Genomic DNA, 17,756 nt, shown 5'->3' on the forward strand with positions numbered 1-17,756 from the left:
AACTGCTGCCAACTGTCTTCACCACTTTGTATCGTGAGAGGAAGTAGAGCCAAAGAGGAGTTGGCAAAGTTGAAACAGAGGGAACCTCATTATGAAGCGACACAAACATCAACAGATACTGTAAGACAGACAGACAGCGCTTTTATTTACAAGCATTTACATACAGCTTTGACACATAGCTTATTTTACAGTTGTTGCATTTTTACTGAAGATAGCTGCAGCTTATCTACACGAGACCACTGTGATGATATTCACATCGATATTGTGTGAGCACACTCATTATGAAACACAGACATGGGTTTGTTCTAAGGCGATGACCTTTTGGAAGGTTCTTCACATTGAGGTCAATGCTCTTTGGGTCAGTTTTGTATGCAGCTGTAACATGTGGAGTCAGTCTGTTTAAGTTCAACATGATACACTATCAGTCATGTTTAGCCGTGTCATTACTTGAGGAAAAACAACAAGTTAGCCTGTGAATAATACATCAGACCAGCAATACATCATCCTGATTAGGCTCTCATCACCATCCCGTGTCCCTCATAGACAGTAACAGCGTGAAGAGAAGAAGTTGAAACATGTCTCCAAACTTCTACTTTAAACAAACCAGTAATAGTAATAATGCTATGTTGAAGAGCTGCACCAACAATAAATCCAAAAACGCTGATCTCTGATTTGTTCCCCTGCCATGTCCTAAAAAAGACATAATTGAGGGGCTTTATGGCTCCAAGCTATAGACCAGACCAGCGTCGCGTCATCTCCGAGGCTGCGCTCCCTTTTGGGGGAAAGAAACTGGCTGTCACAGGAGAGAAAATGACAAAAAGCTGTTGTGTAGCTGATTAACAGAGGCTTTCACACTGAGATTTGAGGCACATACGATACGTGAATATTCACCGTCAGTATGGTAAATGGCTAAATGATGCTGGTGACAGTGACTAGCATGGCTAACGGTAGCTTGAGTGTGAAGCTGCTGCAGTAATACAGTCGTACATTAACGTTATAGCAGCATCAGACTGTCGTCTCCAACTAAATCTCAGCTTATAGATCAAACAGTTGGCTATTAACACATTGGTTATTTACAGACAACACTTCGCCTAACGGGATTCAATCAAATACTGTATGTATAGAAGTCTGGATGAGTAATATCTGGCCACTGTGTTGGACGGGGGAAGACTGAATGACGGCGATCAACCCTAATTTATTAAGAAATCGTGAAAGTCCAGCTTCAGGCAAGATCTCAAAATAATTATTAGACGTGTATAAAACAAACATTTGTTTAACAAGAGATGAATACATATGAACTCGTCAAAATTACAATCCAAACACGTCAAATTGCATTGACATCTATGGGATCTTCGGTGTTCTCTCCATGGATGTATTAAGAGAACTGGATACAGTGTTGGAGGCGGGGCCTCGTTTATTGCTATGAAAGTTGCTCAGTGACGCATGATGCCAAAATGCCAAAATGATGTCTCGACTTCCGCCTGGAAAAACCATGGAGCAGACACAGTAGCGTCCGCTCGGTCACATGGCTCGGTCACGGCGTCCCAACGTCACGCTGTCGTCACGGTTTGCTAACTCCGCCTCCCAGCCCTCACTACAGCCGCGGTCTGGGTCTCATTCATATGAACGGAGGAAGGAAAATAACTCTGGATTTGACTATTAGTGCATTTTACAACTTTTAGGACCTAATGCTTTAAATGAGAACTATTCAAGTGTTCATACTGGGAAGTTGATTCATCTAAAAAAAATTATCTGCTGAGCTACAGACGTCTCTCTCCCAATGTAAGTCTATGGGAAAAAGTCTTCTAACGTGACGGACACGGAAGTTGTAGTACCATCGTTTGGCCACTACGAAAATTGGACCGGCGCTCTTCCTGGAGGCTTGGTCCTATCCCCCCAAAAGAGGGTGTGTCCTTGACTTTTTGTGAAGTACCTGGATGTGCCGTTGTGAATAATGCTAGTCCCTGTCTGAGCAGCTACTCTCCATGCTCGTCAGTCTGTGCTGAGTGGTACGCTGGGTTGGCGAGCTGATTGGGGAGGAAAGCAGCGAGGCGGTGAAGGAGGAGGTGCGCCTGGTGAGGTGCAGCCTGAACTCGGCCGTTACAAAGTAATACAGTAGAGGGTTGAGGCAGCAGCTCAGGCTCGCCAGACACAGAGACACCGGGTGGAACTGATGCACGGCCAGCTTGGTGGCACAGTGGGACACGATGTCCTGCTTCACCATCAGATATAGCAGGAAGTTGAGGTGGTAGGGTGCGAAGCAGATCAGGAAGAGGACCGAGCAGCTCAGCACCATCCGCAGGGCGCGCCGCTTCTCGGCGTTGGTCAGCTTCTCGTTATATTTATCAGTCTGGCAGTTGGAGGTGACCGACTGGAGTCGGCTGCGCGCTTGGGGGCTGTGTGCGGTCGAGTTTTGCTGCTGATCCTGGGTCTGTCTTTGGTTGAGGGAGCGGGCGATGCGGATGGAGCTGTAACTGATGCAGGCCAAAGGGATGAGGAAACCAAACAGCTCAGCGAGAGTCATCATGGTGACCGCCAGAGAGATCGGCAGACGACGCGTGGGCAAGTCCTTAAAACATCCTCCGACTTTGGTGGAGCCGGGATCGGAGACTCTGCTGGTGCTCGTGCTCGCAGGAAGCTTGGTGTAACCCAAGGGATGCTGGGTAGAAGGGGCACGCAGAGAATAGGACATGTTGTGGACCGTGTACGTGCTGACGCCGAGACTAGTGGTGGTGCTGGTGCTGCTGCTGCTCCGCATCAGGATGAAAGGCGAGCAAGCCATACCGACCACCACCCACACTACGATACTGATCAACAGGTCATAGCGCCGCCTCCACCGGCGAGCAGAGAACGGGTTGAGCAGAAAGACGCACCTCTGCACGCTGATACACATCTGGAAGCAGAAAGAAATAGTGACGTGAAAACCATTCAGAGCCACAGGAAGTAAATTTGTTTCGAGAACTGGGGAGGTCAAGGGCTTGGACTTGAATGACTTTCTGTTATGCATTCTCCTTTTAAATAGATTAGAAATGGCTATTTGAGATCCCTCGCTCCTTCTTTATAGTATTCAGAATTTTTTTTTGCTCACCAGGAACACGATGGCGGCGTACATGTTGAGGTACTTGAGGTAGAAGCAGAACAAGCAGACGCCCTGTCCGAAGGGCCAGGTGTGTGTGAAGTAATAGTGAATCCTGAGGGGCAGAGAGAGGATGTGGACCAGGTCTGCTAACGCCAGGTTTATCATGAAGATCACCGCCTTGGTCTTCTTACTGCGGGGAGCAACACGCAGAAGAGAAGAGTTAGCCCATATGTCCAGAAAGTGTTTAAGGCTTTATATGCGTGTGTTTGTGCGTATACCTGATGTGTCTGCAGAGCACCCAGAGAGCGGTGGTGTTGAGCAGCAGCCCGGGGATGAAGAGCAGCAGGTAGAAGTAGAAGTACATTGTATCCATGCGCTGATCCCAGCTGGTCGTGTTGTGTCCACATCCTGAGGAGGAGTTGGTCAGGGACTCCATCTCCCACGCTGCAGATACATTCAGAGTCATTTCCTCTTTCACGCTGGCACTCAACAGCCCTGATCAGTCCTTCATCACGTCACACTCACACACTGAACACCTGCAAGAGGTGACAGGTAATGAAACTGATACTGTAAGCATTATTTTCTAGCATGATATTTCCAGAAAATGTATTGGTATAATTTCTTAATAAGAGATCCTTTATAAAGAAAGTTGTAACTAATGGCCTTCTAACATAAATTAATAATGACTAAGGACAACACTTGGGTTGACAGGTTGTGAAGAAAAGTTGAGATTGAAAAGCTCAGCAGTTGGCTGTTGCCAACTGCTCTTTTAGTCACATCTTTGACTTGTGTTTTTCCTCCTATTGCATAACCCCTTATTATTTTTTTTTTTTTTTTGCTTGCTTGCTCTTTAATTCAGCAGGAAGACTCTTCCCATGGACTGTTGGACCAGTTACCTTCTGGAAAAACAAGGCTGCATCTGGACTACAATACATTTTTTAACAACTTATTAACATTTACAAATGCAGACAGAATGTTTTTTTAAAAAGCTATCATGTCAGCAGTTTCAAATGTCAGCAAGCCATCAATAAAAGGGTCATGAGTTTCACTTTCTAATAAGCCATCACATCTACTGTTATAGATACAGTTACGGTCATATACAACAGTCATATCAGTACTGTAAGTTTGCAGAAACTATGCAAAGTAAGCAATCAGAAATGTTGTGCTGTCTTGCGATTCACTGTAAAAAGACTACAGTTATCAATGTTTATACGTCATTAAAGTGGCACCACTCAGCCTTTAATAAAGGTTTTTCTTTCAACAATCCATTAAATCTGCAGTTGTGAATATTAAAAAGTAGTTCATAAATGTATTTCGGCCCAGATGCAGTCTTTTTTCCAGAAGGTAAGTGGTCCAACAGTGCACTAGAAGGGTCTTTCTGATGAACTTAAGTGTAGTATAAATAAAAAGCGAGAAAAAGAAAAGATTTTTCACGACCTGGCAACCCAAAAGTTGTTGTTATTGTTGGCTCATAACAGAATGATTTGTTAATATTAATAAAGCCATTAGTTGTAACTTACAGTGTTTACATATTACATGAAATATACTACGGAAAACAAATCAAACTGTAGTTCACAAATGTAACAGGAAATGTGCAGTAAGCTGACCTGCCACGAAATTATTTCACCCCGTTCTTGTATGTGCAGTTTCATCCGGCTAAATCATGGCTTGGCTTTCTCAAGGTATGATGAAAACATTTGTATCCGTCCGTGCAATAATGTATTAAAATGAAACAGGGTTATGAAAAATACTGACAGAAGCTGTAATAAATCAGAGAAATTTGTCTGGTCAAAGATTGCAACAGGAAGCGTGTGGGATACAGACAAAGCATTTATTCTGCTTATCACTGAAGCATCGCCCCTTCCTGCTGCTATCAACACGAGACCACACCCTTCCTCTGCTTTCCCCAGGGGGTGGGGGTGGGGGAGGTGAAAGGGGGGTGGGGGGGGAACGAGAAACGGCGACAGTTTATTTTTTGCTGCTTTACTGTAATTTTCACCTTTGACCCCTATTAACTGTTGAGGCTATCAGTCTGCCGCAGTCAGCCAACTGATCCTCTCACATTACCTGTATAGTTAAGAGTTGTGCAACAGTGAAACTTAGACTTGAATTTAGGGAAGTACGCAGGTTCGAGAGAACTTGTACTTTCTCAGCATTGTTGTGTAAGAAACATTTGTCAAATTTAAAACCCATTTGATCAATTTCTCAGGCTCTGTCTCATGTTTCAGTCTCAAAATCAAATCCCAGATGACATTTTAAATTATTAAATAGTACTGCAGTGATATATTTTAGCCTGCAACAGACACAAAAATGTTTTTTTTTACATTTCACACCTAATTTGAAATGAATAATGCCTGTAACACACTGCACATACTGTTACATTTTGAATGCTAAGTGAAAGAGGATTTCATTACAAACCCCCTGTCATCAGCAAAATGTGAAGCACGACTGTGACCACAAATGTTCAGACAAAGCACAGCGACGTGACCGCCACACACACATTATTTCTCTAACTAACTAAAAAACTATGTGATTACCTTGTTCTTCTCTGTCGTCTCCCTAAGTGATCAGCGTGGACGGAGAGGGGGGGGCGAGGTCTGAGCCGGGAGTGACCACCAGCGACCACATGCTCCAGCAGCTTCACACTCCTCACTGACGCACTCTCCTCCTCCAGCGATACAGTACAGTGGCAAATGGGGTCAAACCTTCCTGTCAAGTGTGTGCATGTGAGTGAGTCTGCATTAATAACCCGCCAGTGATGTGGTTTCTGTTTGAATGTCTTTGCACGAGGCTGTGGCGTGGGCTGTTTTTTAGGTATGCTGTGATGAGGGGAAGGGGAAGCTCTGCCCTCAAGCGCGGCAGTGTTTGTCTACCGTTTGTGACGTCGCTGAGCTCCGAGCAACTCAGCCCAAACTTAACATTGGCCACACAGAGAAGGTGAGAAAACTAAACGACTGGTAAAGACATTAATCTAAAAGAAGACAGACAGATGGGGACGAAGATGTTAGTTCCTCTTACCTCTTACACAACAGAGTCAGAGCAGTTTGTATCCACGCTGCTATACTGTATTGTAGAGTAGATGTCTCAATTTGCATCTCACAATATTTGGAGATAAAAAATGCATCAACCGCTTCCCCTATCAGATGCTACACTTCCTTTTTGAAAGCTGTTTATCATAGCATTCATTTTGTAACGTATCCGTCTGTGTACACCTTTCCTGTGTGTCGTCTGAGTTTCAAAAGGGCTTGATTTTTTGTTTTACCGATAGCGAGGAGTTGCTGTGTGCACTTTGATTATTCAGTTATGGTTTCAGTTGTGTGCCATCTAGAAGAAACATATTTTCACATGGCTCTAAGATGCAAAAAAACAACCCACAGTTCAACGCATAGCAGCGGTTTTATCCATCCTGTTAGTTTCACATCACTCTGTATGAGAAGTTACACCCTGGCAAGAACTCAGGCTTGAACCAGACATCTGCTTGGCCTGTGTGTGTGCCTTCAGAGCTTCCTGTGCTGCTACAGCACGTTTTCACCTCAACACCCCCAGTTCAATATATATATAGAGCCAAGACAGATAGTGTTTTGACGTCAACCGTCAATGGAGTGTATTCGGATGTATTCACTCAAATGTTTGTTCTGATTTATGGCCACTAGAGGTCAGAACAGGCCAATGCTCTCAGTATACTGAGCTACAGTATGCAGTTTCCTCTTTTACGATTGCTCCATTAAAGGACACATTTGAAGGGTCGAGTGCTGCAATGTTTCGACACATTCTTGACACGATCCACTCGCGGGTTAAAGGCTCTCTTGCCTCCACTCCCACGCCAGGATATTAGTCCTCCTCTCTGCTACCCTTGACCCCAAAGCCCAGAGGAGTCCATCTACTGTTGTCTCCACAGCTGGATGCACATGGTCACATCACTCATGCTATCAGAGAGGCCTGCTCGAATTACTATAACTTTCTCTCTCTCTTTCTCACTCTGTACACACAGCTGCTGCAAGTATAGAGGCGTAACACATTCCCAAGTAGGGCCATGGATCTTTAACCCGGCATGGCTCTATGAAAGAATAGATAAACAACTTGTACTAACATCTTGTATCATGTTCCAGACAGAAGTTGGTGCCCCTCTCCAGTAGGAACCTGTTGTATGCATAAAAAAACTTACAGTCGACCCTGCTGCTGGTCCTTACAGTAGCTCAATGCACTGTCACTATTAAAGGTACAGTGTGTAGGATTTGGTAACATCATTTAATTCAATAAAGAGTTGAAGAGGGACTAAAAGCTTTCCAAGCTAGCTAGCTTACTGTCAGTTAGTTATATCCTGCCCTAGACTGTATATAAAGATGGACGACATGACAGCTAACCAAAAGTGAAGCCAAAACATCTCAATCGCCCCCTGGTGGCTGGCTGCAGTATAGGTCAAAAACCCGTCCCATCCATGTTAGTGGATGGGACGTGGGCCAAACTAAAAAGTCGAAGTACACAAGGTAGTTCTTATCACACTGATGTATGTTCAAGTGTTCATTTTTCTGATAAGTTTGATTTTAATTAGTTATTTGATGCTATGAAAAGGGGGTGAGACGTCATGATTGATAGCTGCTCTGAGTAAAGTAGTCACTCAGGCTCGGTAATTGTTCGAGAGAGGAGATGTAACTTTAACTTTCTATAACCATCACCAGTCTGTGTAAAAGAACATGTGTCAATTTGATCATAAATGTAGTTATAGATATATTATGGATAGTTGTTGTGTCTTTCTAGCCAAACAGCTACCGTGGTGCTAACGTAGCAACTAGGTGGCTCACGCTCACAAGCTACGGACGTGCTCGGGTCATGATTGGCTCGGACGGGTGAGTTGGTGGTACCTCGATACCGCGGCTCCAGCCCCCCCGATCACTACTGTGCAGACTCTGGCTGCAAATGACGTCAAACTCTCAAGATGGCAGCTCCCGTATCCGGGATAATTTGGAAGTGAAGACGCATCGTCCATCTATATATACAGTCTTTGTATCCTGCCTGATACTCCATATCCACCAAATGCCCCACAAATTCAGACACACAAACTCCTGGATCTGCTGACATGACTGTTTTGCTGTACGTGCAGTGTTAACACGATGATTTGGGGTACTTAGTCAACAGTGTTCACTCGTACTTAGTGCACGTTGCTGTGTGTAAGAGACTTTGAGCAGATCTGCAGTCTAAGGCCAGATTAAGACAGAGAGACCTCATTCAGAAGCAAACAATGGACCATTGCTCCGGTCATTATGGAGCATTTGGCCTGTGACACAGCACACAGGCCAAGGTCCTCGACTGGATCAGAGCTGCCCTCTGCTCCGACAACAACACCGCAAGAAAAAACTCCTCCATGAGTTCAGTCATGCTGATGAAGGCCAGTTCAGAATATGTTTGACGGAACCACCAGGCACGAGGCGGACAGAGAATAATAAATGCAGCCACGAAAGCAATTCAAAACAGACATTTAATGGCCTCAACATCAACATGAGACACATTGTACTCAGTAGGTCAGCGCGCTGCCGTGTTATAATAACTCACCACACTAATGAGTGTCATGACATTAACGTCTAAAATGATATAATGTGCTGTGAAAGCTTGAACTTTATAACAATACAACTTAAGGGCTCAGTGTGTTACGAAAGTACTAAACAGCATATTTCAACAGTGTGGTTGGAAAAGCTCCATTCTGTCCACGATCCAGTGCATTTGTGAGTGTTTGTGTGCCTGAGTGCTGATGTGTTGCAGTCTCTTTTAGAGGCTCTGCGTGTCTCTGGACAATAGTCCCGGTGTGGCTGGGTCTCTGATCCCCGTAGTGTTCTCTCATAATAAACACACACAGATACATTCCTCTGCTCTCCAGCGGTGGATTAATCCGTAAATCCCAGGCCATACCTCAGGATTTACCTCAGGATTTAGCTAATCTGCTGAGTTATGTGTTTGTCACTTCCAGGACCAAACAGCTGATTGCTTTGTTTTTTAAAAATTCAGGGCTCCTGTCAAACCCACATTGTCTTTCTTTAACCTTCCTTCTTCAGTCAGAACTGACTCTCAGACATTTTTGACTCTTTTCCATTGCTGGCCGGATTGTGCGTGTCTCTGGGGAGAGTGTTCGCCGTTTCCTGGGTCTCGGTCTCACTGCGGGGGATGCTCTCGGCCCGGGAGCCCGGCCCTTTTCCCATGGTTAAGCTTTTCTGGAAGCTCTCTGAGGTGAAGTAGTAGACGACGGGGTCCAGGCAGCAGTTGAGGCTGGCCAGGCACAGAGTGATGGGGTAGAGGGTCCGGGCGAAGCGCTCAATGGCGCAGTTCGCCAGCGCCTGGGTCCGCACCAGGGCGTACAGGAAGAGGATGGAGTTGTAAGGGACAAAGCAGATGATGAAGATGCCCAGATGGACCACAATCATCCGTAGGACGCGTCTCTTGCTGTTACAGCCGTGACCAACAGTCATAGGGCGCCGCAGCGTCCGCAGAACGAGCGAGGAACAAACCAAGTTGGCCAGGAGGGGGAGGAGGAAGCCCACAATCTGGGAAATAAATAAAAAACATGACAAAACTTTACGAAAAAGTGCAATGTATCTGGTTAGCTTGATAAAAAAAGTGTTTAAATGGTGTGTATATTAATGTGTGTCACTATCAGAACATCACTCACCTCGATGAAGATGGTGATTTTGGACAGGTAGGTCCTCCAGGTGCTCTTGGAGAAGCCCTCAAAGCACGTGGTGGCTCTGTTTGTGCTGTTAATGGTGGAGAAGAAGGTCACCGATATTCCTCCTCCCACGATGGTCAGCCACACGCCGGCACACACCAGCGCCGCGTTCCTGCGCGTGCGGATGGAGCGGGAGCGGAACGGGTAGACGATCGCCAGGAAGCGGTCCACGCTGATGCAGGTGAGGAAGAGCATGCTGCCGTAGATGTTGGTGATGAAGGCTGTCCCCGACACCTTGCACAGACTGTCTCCGAACGGCCAGTGGCGGTTCACGTTGTAGAAGACCTTGAACGGCAGCGTGAAAACAAACACTAAATCGGACAACGCTAAATTAGTCATGAACATTGTGGTCTCGTTGCGCATCTTCATCCGGAAGCAGAACACAAAGAGGGCGGCGCAGTTGGTGATCAGGCCCAAGACAAAGACCACGCTGTACACCACCGAGTACAAGTTGTACTTGAAGGAGTCGTCGATGCCGCAGTCCTCCATTCCGGTCTCGTTGAGCACCAGGCTAGCCATGGTGATGGCTTAAACAGGGAGGTGGGGGCTCCACAGAAAAAGGGTGCACCAAAGGCGTCAGGAAAGGGGGGCGGATGTCTGGGGACGGGAGGTGTCAGCAGGGGATCCACCAGTCAAGTCTCCTCCAAGTCATCATGGACATTCAGACACAAATGGAGGCAGACAGAGTCAGGATGCACGACTGCAGAACCGGTCAGTCATCCTGTGGAGAGAAAAGGAAAAGCACACGGTCACATCCTCTCTATAAAAGTTACAGACCAAAGCAACAACTCCGGTTCTCCATAAGACGAAGCACATATGGTACACCCACAGTATATGTTCAGTCTATTTAAGTGTATAGAAGGCACCATGAGAAAAAGATAAGAAACCAAAATACAAAAAAAGAAAGGAGAAAAATAAAATAAAAAAAGAATCACTGAAAATAATAATAATAAAAAAATTAAATAAAAATTAAATAAAATTAAATACTTCATTAGCCCTGTTCAGTTGCCACCGGGATACACCGAACCCCTTAACATTAATTGACTCATTTACTGATTTTTTTCATTATTATTATTATTATTATTATTATTATTTAGTTATTTGTTTTTTAAATATATTAATACTATTTACTTTTATCTTTTCCTTAATTTTATTATTATTATTTACGTAGTTATTGAAGTTATTTATCAACAGTATTACAAATACCATTTATTTACATACATTGAAATACAGTGCCTACACATGCCTATTACACACTTACACAACACACTTTCATACATGCACACAAACACTTACAATACTCCAACTAACAACAACAATCCAAAATCTGTACCATATTCAAACCACAACATCTGTTTCATGCGTCTTATGTTAATGTCTGTATATTTCGTGTTACACCGTGGTCTGTATACACAGACATTTATTCCATGTTACAGCAGGGTGAATTTTGTACACTTTTGAGGACGTTACCATGAATGAGCCAGAGTTGTAGGATATTCTCTGATAGGACACCAGGTCAACATGCAACCCTCTCAAAACTAATTTTGACAAACATATATGACTGTCACATTATTATTTTTTAATAATTTTAACCAATGTGTCTTACACGCTTCACAGTGAAGTAAAGTGAAGTGGTATGCAATCCAAATCATTTGCAGAGAAAGAAAAAAATGTGAAAAAAATCAACTTTGTAAATTGTATTTGGTACATTTTCAGTGTTGCATAGCTCTGACACTTGGTTTATTTGTATGTTTGTCAGTGTGTGTGTGCCTTTATGCAACTGGTGTGTTATCTGTCAGTGTAAATAAAGTCCACAAATCCACAGGGTTTCAGTTCACATGGCAGTGTGACATGCGGCTGCTGTAGATAAGAAGGTAAAACACACTTCAGTCTGAACTTTCCCATTACCTATTCTGTTTACCTCTGCTGTGGGGACGGGAGGGAGGAGATGCACGATTGTTTGTGTTATGTTAAAAAAATTGCAAAATCTAATTGTGACGACCAGGGTTGGAAAATTAGCACCAGCCACCAGCCAAATGCTAATAAAATATGCTAGTGGCTGCTAGATTCGCTTCACTCACCAGCCAAAAACCCAATGGTAATCTATTGAGTGGCTGGTAGATTATGGACTCCGCATGGCATCACATGGGCCCTGTGTGCCAATGCTGCTTTAAAAAACTCTGTTGGAGCTCAGTCACTGCTCCCCTCTCCGTACTGAGACACCCATTTGGCTTTGGGTTGGCGTTATGGTTTGTGTTGCTGCACCATTCAACCCACACACTTCTCCACTCATGCACTCACTTCCACTGCTGAATTTACTGATCCCACACGCCACTGTTTGTTTAAGTTTTCCTCTTCTGTTTTCTTTGAATTAATACCTAATTTGTTAATTGGCTTTGTTGCATGTGTCTCTCTTTTTTGTCATGGCCCTGAGAGCACACAAACTACTATGCAGGATGAAACCTGCCAAAATAAAAAAATAAAAAAAAAAATAAAATAAAATAAATGTACTAAAAATAATATTACAAATAAATGTAGGCATTAATTAATTGATAAAATGTGACATAAATTGATATATCTGTTTAAATTTGCTTCTTTATTTATTAACCTTTGTATCAATTCTATCCAGGCATCGGTAGATGGAGGTTTCCACTCTGAATGAGCTCAACCTCTGGGAGGAGGCTGGTAAATAAAGATGCAAATTAAAGCAGAAATATCCATTTAGGTAACATTTTTATCAATTAATTAATACCTACATTTATTTTTAATATTATTTTTGGTACATTTAACGGCTTAGTTATTTATTTATCGAGTAATTTATTCATTTTTTATTTTGGCAGCTTCCGTCCTCCATACACTTCAGCTACATTCATTCATGAGCCAATGTTAAGGAGCCCAGTGTGAAATCCACTTCTGACCTCAAAAGTGCAGAAAATGTTCTAAGTCTGAGCTCCAACTGGAGGAAGTAAATAAGTCAGCATGATGGCTTGGCACAGAAGCTGCTCCCACCTCACACAGCAGTGTTGTCATCATACACAATCGTTTTGTTGTCAAACATGAACAATTAAAACGATTCGGCATTGTGAAAGACAATGACGTTTTGTAATATTTACTCAAAGCAAAATATTCGTGTGTGTGTGTGTGATGTCAGAACGGGAAGTAGATTGTTGGAAATGTGTTGAGTTATCTCTATCACACCATGCTGTGTTATGCTTGTGATATTCTACAACCACAATAAACTTGATTTTCTTGTATTGCGGAAGTGATGACCGAAGAGTTATTGCTTCATAAATTGTACATTGTATGTTGTATAAAGACCAATTCTTCATGATTCAAATAATCAGGATGTGTTGACTAGCTGCTTAGAAAAACGTGTGTTTGGATTCAGTCAAAGACTTCAACTAACTTGAATGAGAGATGACACATTTCCTTGTAACACAATACATATCGAACCAACTAAATGATTGCTGATTTTTGTTATTATAGGGCAGCAGATATACAGTATTAAAGCTAGATAGATTTGTGTTTATGACACCCACGGCTTGACACCCACAGCTACTATCATTATTATTATTACCCATATTTCTATTATTATTACTGTTACTATCACTACTATTATTATTATCACTCTATTATACCCACTGCTGCTATTAATATTGTTAGTTGCCATATTTCTATTATTATTTCTGCTATTATTACTGCTATTACTATTATCATTCTATTATACCCATTGCTTTATCTATTATTATTATTATAGCTGTTGTGCTATTATTGTTGTTGCTGTGCATCCTCTCTCTCTCTCTCTCTTTCTCAGCACAGCAAATCCATATTATGGACTAAAACCTCAGGACATCTCGGCCTCTGCTGTATTGATCGTGACCATTCTTTTATCTTTCTTTACTAAAATCTCTCTCCCAAGTCCTCCAACTTTACAGGAGTGCAATTCTACTTAACAAGCCTATTCAACAAGCTAAACTGGCCTTATCTCGTGTTGTGCAACAGAGCTAAAGCAGCAGCAGTGAGGTGGTCGACCTTTTGGCGTCCAGTGTAAAACTCCTGAGTGTATCTGGAAAGATTCACTCTATCCATCTTTTCACCACACACAGACACACAAAGGCAACGCTGTGAGTGTAAGCAGTCCATCAGCGCCGTCCTGTGCCAGCTGCAGTGTGACATCTTTACTGCGTTTTCACACGCCTCCCAGAAGGCCCTCACAATACCCTCACTGTACCCGTCTGCGCCAAACACACACCTACATATGCGCAAGTCTCCACAAGTGCATACACAAGCAGGCAAACACTTCCATGTGCCAGTCCTCACACACACACACACACACACACACACACACACACACACACACACACACACACACACACACACACTTTAGGGTTCTGTGTACTGTGGCTCAGTCCCAGGACCTCTGACAGTGCCGGCTTCATATTCAGCTGATGTTGTTTCTGCAGGGAGCAGCCAAGTCTATAGAACATTGAATTTGGCTGCTGTACAGTTTATGTGTAAGGAAACAAGAACCACCTCAACTACAGAGCTGCAGAGTCACATAAGCATGTTGTAGATTTCTAGGAGCCCTACCGAGCGATTTCAGACCTGTGTGTGTGTGTGTGTGTGTATGTATGGATTTCATGTACAGGTCGCGAACAGCTGCAGAGTTGAAGGGTTTCCCCCCGCAGTCGGCCGTGGCAGTGACAGAAAACAGGCCTCTGGGACCCGCTGATCTGAACGGATCGAGTTCAGGCTCAGCTCACATCCAGCTGTTCCTTTCTCTCACATGCTAGGAGGAGGAGAGCTGAAGCTGGAGGACAAGCAGGCGTGCTGTGTTCAAGAGGACATCTTCACTGCTTACAGCCAGTAGAGCTAATAAAGTTAGTATACAGAGGATGTTTTTAATCAGAAAGGTCCACCAATATCATGAATAATGAATATGAAGTCCTCCAAATACTTCTTTATGAGGTTTATAATGTTCAATTTCTATTGGAGCTGTAAACCGAATCATAAAAAGAATACACTATTCAATCAACACCTATTACCGGAGGCCAACTGCAATTCAGTGGTGCAATGGAATTGAATACATTTACTCATGTATTGTACTTAAGTACAATTTTGAGGTACTTGCACATTACTTGAGCATTTCCATTTTATGCTACTTTATACTTCTACTCCACTACAATTCGAAAGAATATTTATTATTTTTGTACTTTTAATTCCATTAATTTGACAATATTAGTTACTTTGCAGATTCAGATTATTAATACAAAATATAAATCAACTAATAAATAAATAAATAAAAAATGTAATTAAATTTAAATAAAAAGAAATAACATATTAATATGGATTAAGCTACCCATCAGTATAAAGTAACATTAATGATGCGTACACATCAATGCATCACTTATTATATTCCAGTGATATAAAAGCCTATAGGCCTATATTATTCTGAAATGTGCCATTATGCACAATGAATACTTTTTTACTTTTGGTACTTTAAGTATATTTTGATGCTGATACTTATGCACTTTTACTTAAGTAACATTTTGTATGCAGGATTTTTACTTTTACTAACAGCGTATTTTTACATTGTGAGATTGCTACTTACAAAGATCTGAGAACTTCTTCCATCACTGCTGCAATTTGGAGTGATGTAGTGAATTTGCATTAACCTATATTAAAAGGTGTTGTTCTGTGCCCCTATTAATTGGTCTAAAATAATTGCTAATACTTATGCACTTTGACTTAACTAACATTTTGTATGCAGGATTTTTTTTACTTGTAACAGAGTATTTTTTACATTGTGAGATTTTAACTTTTACACAGATCTTAGTACTTCTTCCATCACTGCTACAATTTGGAGTGATGTTATAGTGAATTTGCATTAACCTAAAAATTGAAAGGTGTTGTTCTGTGCCCCCTATTAATACGTCTACAATCTACAATATTACTTATAATGATCCATTCTTTGAAAAAAAACAAAAACAAGTTGAGTTCTTGAAGGGGCTGTATTATTAGCCTGTATTGAAATGTGTTATGTGTAGTTCAAAGCCTTGTCAATACACAGTAAATCTGAGCACTCTATATGGGCCTATAGCTGCATTAATTGGTTCTCTTATGTGGAAAGCAGCTAATATTTCCTCAACTAAACAAGAAAACATGTTTTTGTGGACTCCACACAAACAAGTGATTGTGTGAAGACAAAGCGGACAGGACTTACTGGCAGCTGAATGGATGGTGACAGCTCACCTCCCTGATGTTTGTCAGTCTGGAAGCGGCGCAGCTGTCATGAGACAAACTCCACAGATAACGTTACTGTTTCTTCTCAAATGTGTCGGTGCTGCTCAGTCTGTCTGCTTGGCCTCGTAGTTTCCAGCTGTCCCGACTCAAACTCTTCCAAACTAACACCAAGAAGAAGAAGTCACGGAACAAACACTTCTCCAATTAGTCCTGACTCCTCGCTCCGTCCAGTCCGGTAGAAACTGAACGCATCACATCCAGCGACGCGCCTCTGCTCACCCGGGGTGTTCGTGCGCGAGGCGTGCTCGCGCGCGCGTGTGTGGATGTATGTATGTTGGAGGGTCTGCTTCACGGCCACAGGAAACGAGACAATAGCACCACGGCTGGGCAGTATAGGGAGGAGAGGAGGAGGAAGAGGGGGGGAGTGTGAATAGGGGATTGTGGAGGAGGAGGAGGAGGAGGAGGAGGGAAGGACAGAGGGAGAGAGAGGTGGGGGGGGACAGGCTGCCTGGTGTCATCAGAAAAAACACTTTTATATTATACATATAGCTGCAAGTGGTGGAAGAAGTATTTTTAGGGACCATTTACTTGAGTAAAAGTACCCTTGCAAAAAAATAAAGTTTATTCTAGTGTGCTATTAGTACACTTCTTTTAAACTAAAAATAAGAGAGGATGCTTTCAGTTTACTTTTGTACTTATCAGAGTTATACCTACAATACAATTATACCTAAGTATCCTTGGCTTACATGTCAAGGATGCAGAAAAATCTAAGTATACCTGGCTTATACTCTCACGTATACAGAAAAGTCTAAGTATACTTGGTTTATACTGACAAGTATACAGAAAAGTCTAAGTATACTTGGCTTGTACTGACCAGTATACAGAAGATTCTAAGTATTACTATAGTAGTACGATAAGATTATTTTTTTATTTTCTATTAGAATCTGAATATGCAAAGTAACTAAAGCTGTCAAATAAATGTAGCGGAGTAAAAAGTACAATGTATGCTTGCAAAATGGAGTGGAGTAAAAATATAAATCAGAGCTATACGTAAAAATAAAATTATACTTAAGTATACTTGGCTTACATGTCAAGGATACGGAAAAATCTAAGTATACTTGGCTTATACTGACAAGTATACAGAAAAGTCTAAGTATACCTGGCGTATACTCTCAAGAAGAGTCTAAGTATTACTATAGTAGTACGATAAGATTATTTTTTTATTTTCTATTAGAATCTGAATATTCAAAGTAACTAAAGCTGTCAAATAAATGTAGTGGAGTAAAAAGTACAATATGTGCTTGCAAAATGGAGTGGAGTAAAATATAAAGTAATATGAAATGTAAATACTCAAGTAAAGTACAAGTATCTCATAATTTTACTTAAGTACAGTAGTTGAGTAAATGTTATTAGTTATATTCCACCACTGCATAGCTGTTTTATTAACATCACTTTTACATCGTGATAACAGACATTTCTGCTGTGTCAGTGACCAGTGGTCGAAAGTAACTTTACTCAAGTACTCAAGTACAATTTGAGGTATCCTTGCTTGAGTATTTCCATTATATTACTTTATACAGCTTTAGTTACTAGCTTCTTTGCAGATTCATATTTTATATACAGTAGGTAAAGTAGGCTACATTACAAATGACCAACAATTACAATATGTTTCAACACAGTTTATGAAGTTAGGCCTAGTAGTCCCACCTCAACCAGTTA

At 42.1% G+C, this 17,756-nt stretch overlaps 2 protein-coding genes and 1 long non-coding RNA gene across 5 annotated transcripts; 1 reads left to right on the forward strand and 2 right to left on the reverse strand.

Moving 5' to 3' along the window:
• Window positions 1-1,759: 1,759 nt before the first annotated feature.
• Window positions 1,760-6,083, reverse strand: p2ry10 (P2Y receptor family member 10). 2 transcript variants are annotated; one of them, XM_037779930.1, is made up of 4 exons: window positions 5,617-6,083; window positions 3,358-3,607; window positions 3,089-3,269; window positions 1,760-2,893 (listed from the first exon to the last, which is right to left on the reverse strand). In XM_037779930.1, exons 2-4 carry the CDS (start codon window positions 3,543-3,545, stop codon window positions 1,958-1,960), a joined length of 1,305 nt encoding a protein of 434 aa, XP_037635858.1. In that variant the 5' UTR covers window positions 3,546-3,607; window positions 5,617-6,083; the 3' UTR covers window positions 1,760-1,957. The 2 variants fall into 2 exon arrangements, with proteins under 2 accessions (XP_037635858.1, XP_037635857.1); XM_037779929.1 differs by having other exon boundaries at window positions 3,358-3,615; window positions 5,617-5,735.
• Window positions 5,695-13,412, forward strand: LOC119494211. Of its 2 annotated transcripts, none has more exons than XR_005208141.1 (4): window positions 5,695-5,805; window positions 5,894-6,016; window positions 12,424-12,519; window positions 12,635-13,412. It is a non-coding gene; the product is annotated as an uncharacterized LOC119494211 (long non-coding RNA). The 2 variants fall into 2 exon arrangements; XR_005208142.1 differs by having other exon boundaries at window positions 12,424-12,479.
• lpar4 (lysophosphatidic acid receptor 4) lies at window positions 8,542-16,441 on the reverse strand. Its single transcript, XM_037779931.1, has 3 exons — window positions 16,018-16,441; window positions 9,738-10,515; window positions 8,542-9,612 (listed from the first exon to the last, which is right to left on the reverse strand). The coding sequence occupies exons 2-3, from the start codon at window positions 10,311-10,313 to the stop codon at window positions 9,127-9,129; spliced, it is 1,062 nt and encodes a 353-aa protein (XP_037635859.1). The 5' UTR covers window positions 10,314-10,515; window positions 16,018-16,441; the 3' UTR covers window positions 8,542-9,126.
• Window positions 16,442-17,756: the final 1,315 nt, after the last annotated feature.

This window comes from Sebastes umbrosus, chromosome 9, assembly GCF_015220745.1.
Source record: "Sebastes umbrosus isolate fSebUmb1 chromosome 9, fSebUmb1.pri, whole genome shotgun sequence".
In the NCBI taxonomy this organism is placed as follows: domain Eukaryota; kingdom Metazoa; phylum Chordata; class Actinopteri; order Perciformes; family Sebastidae; genus Sebastes; species Sebastes umbrosus.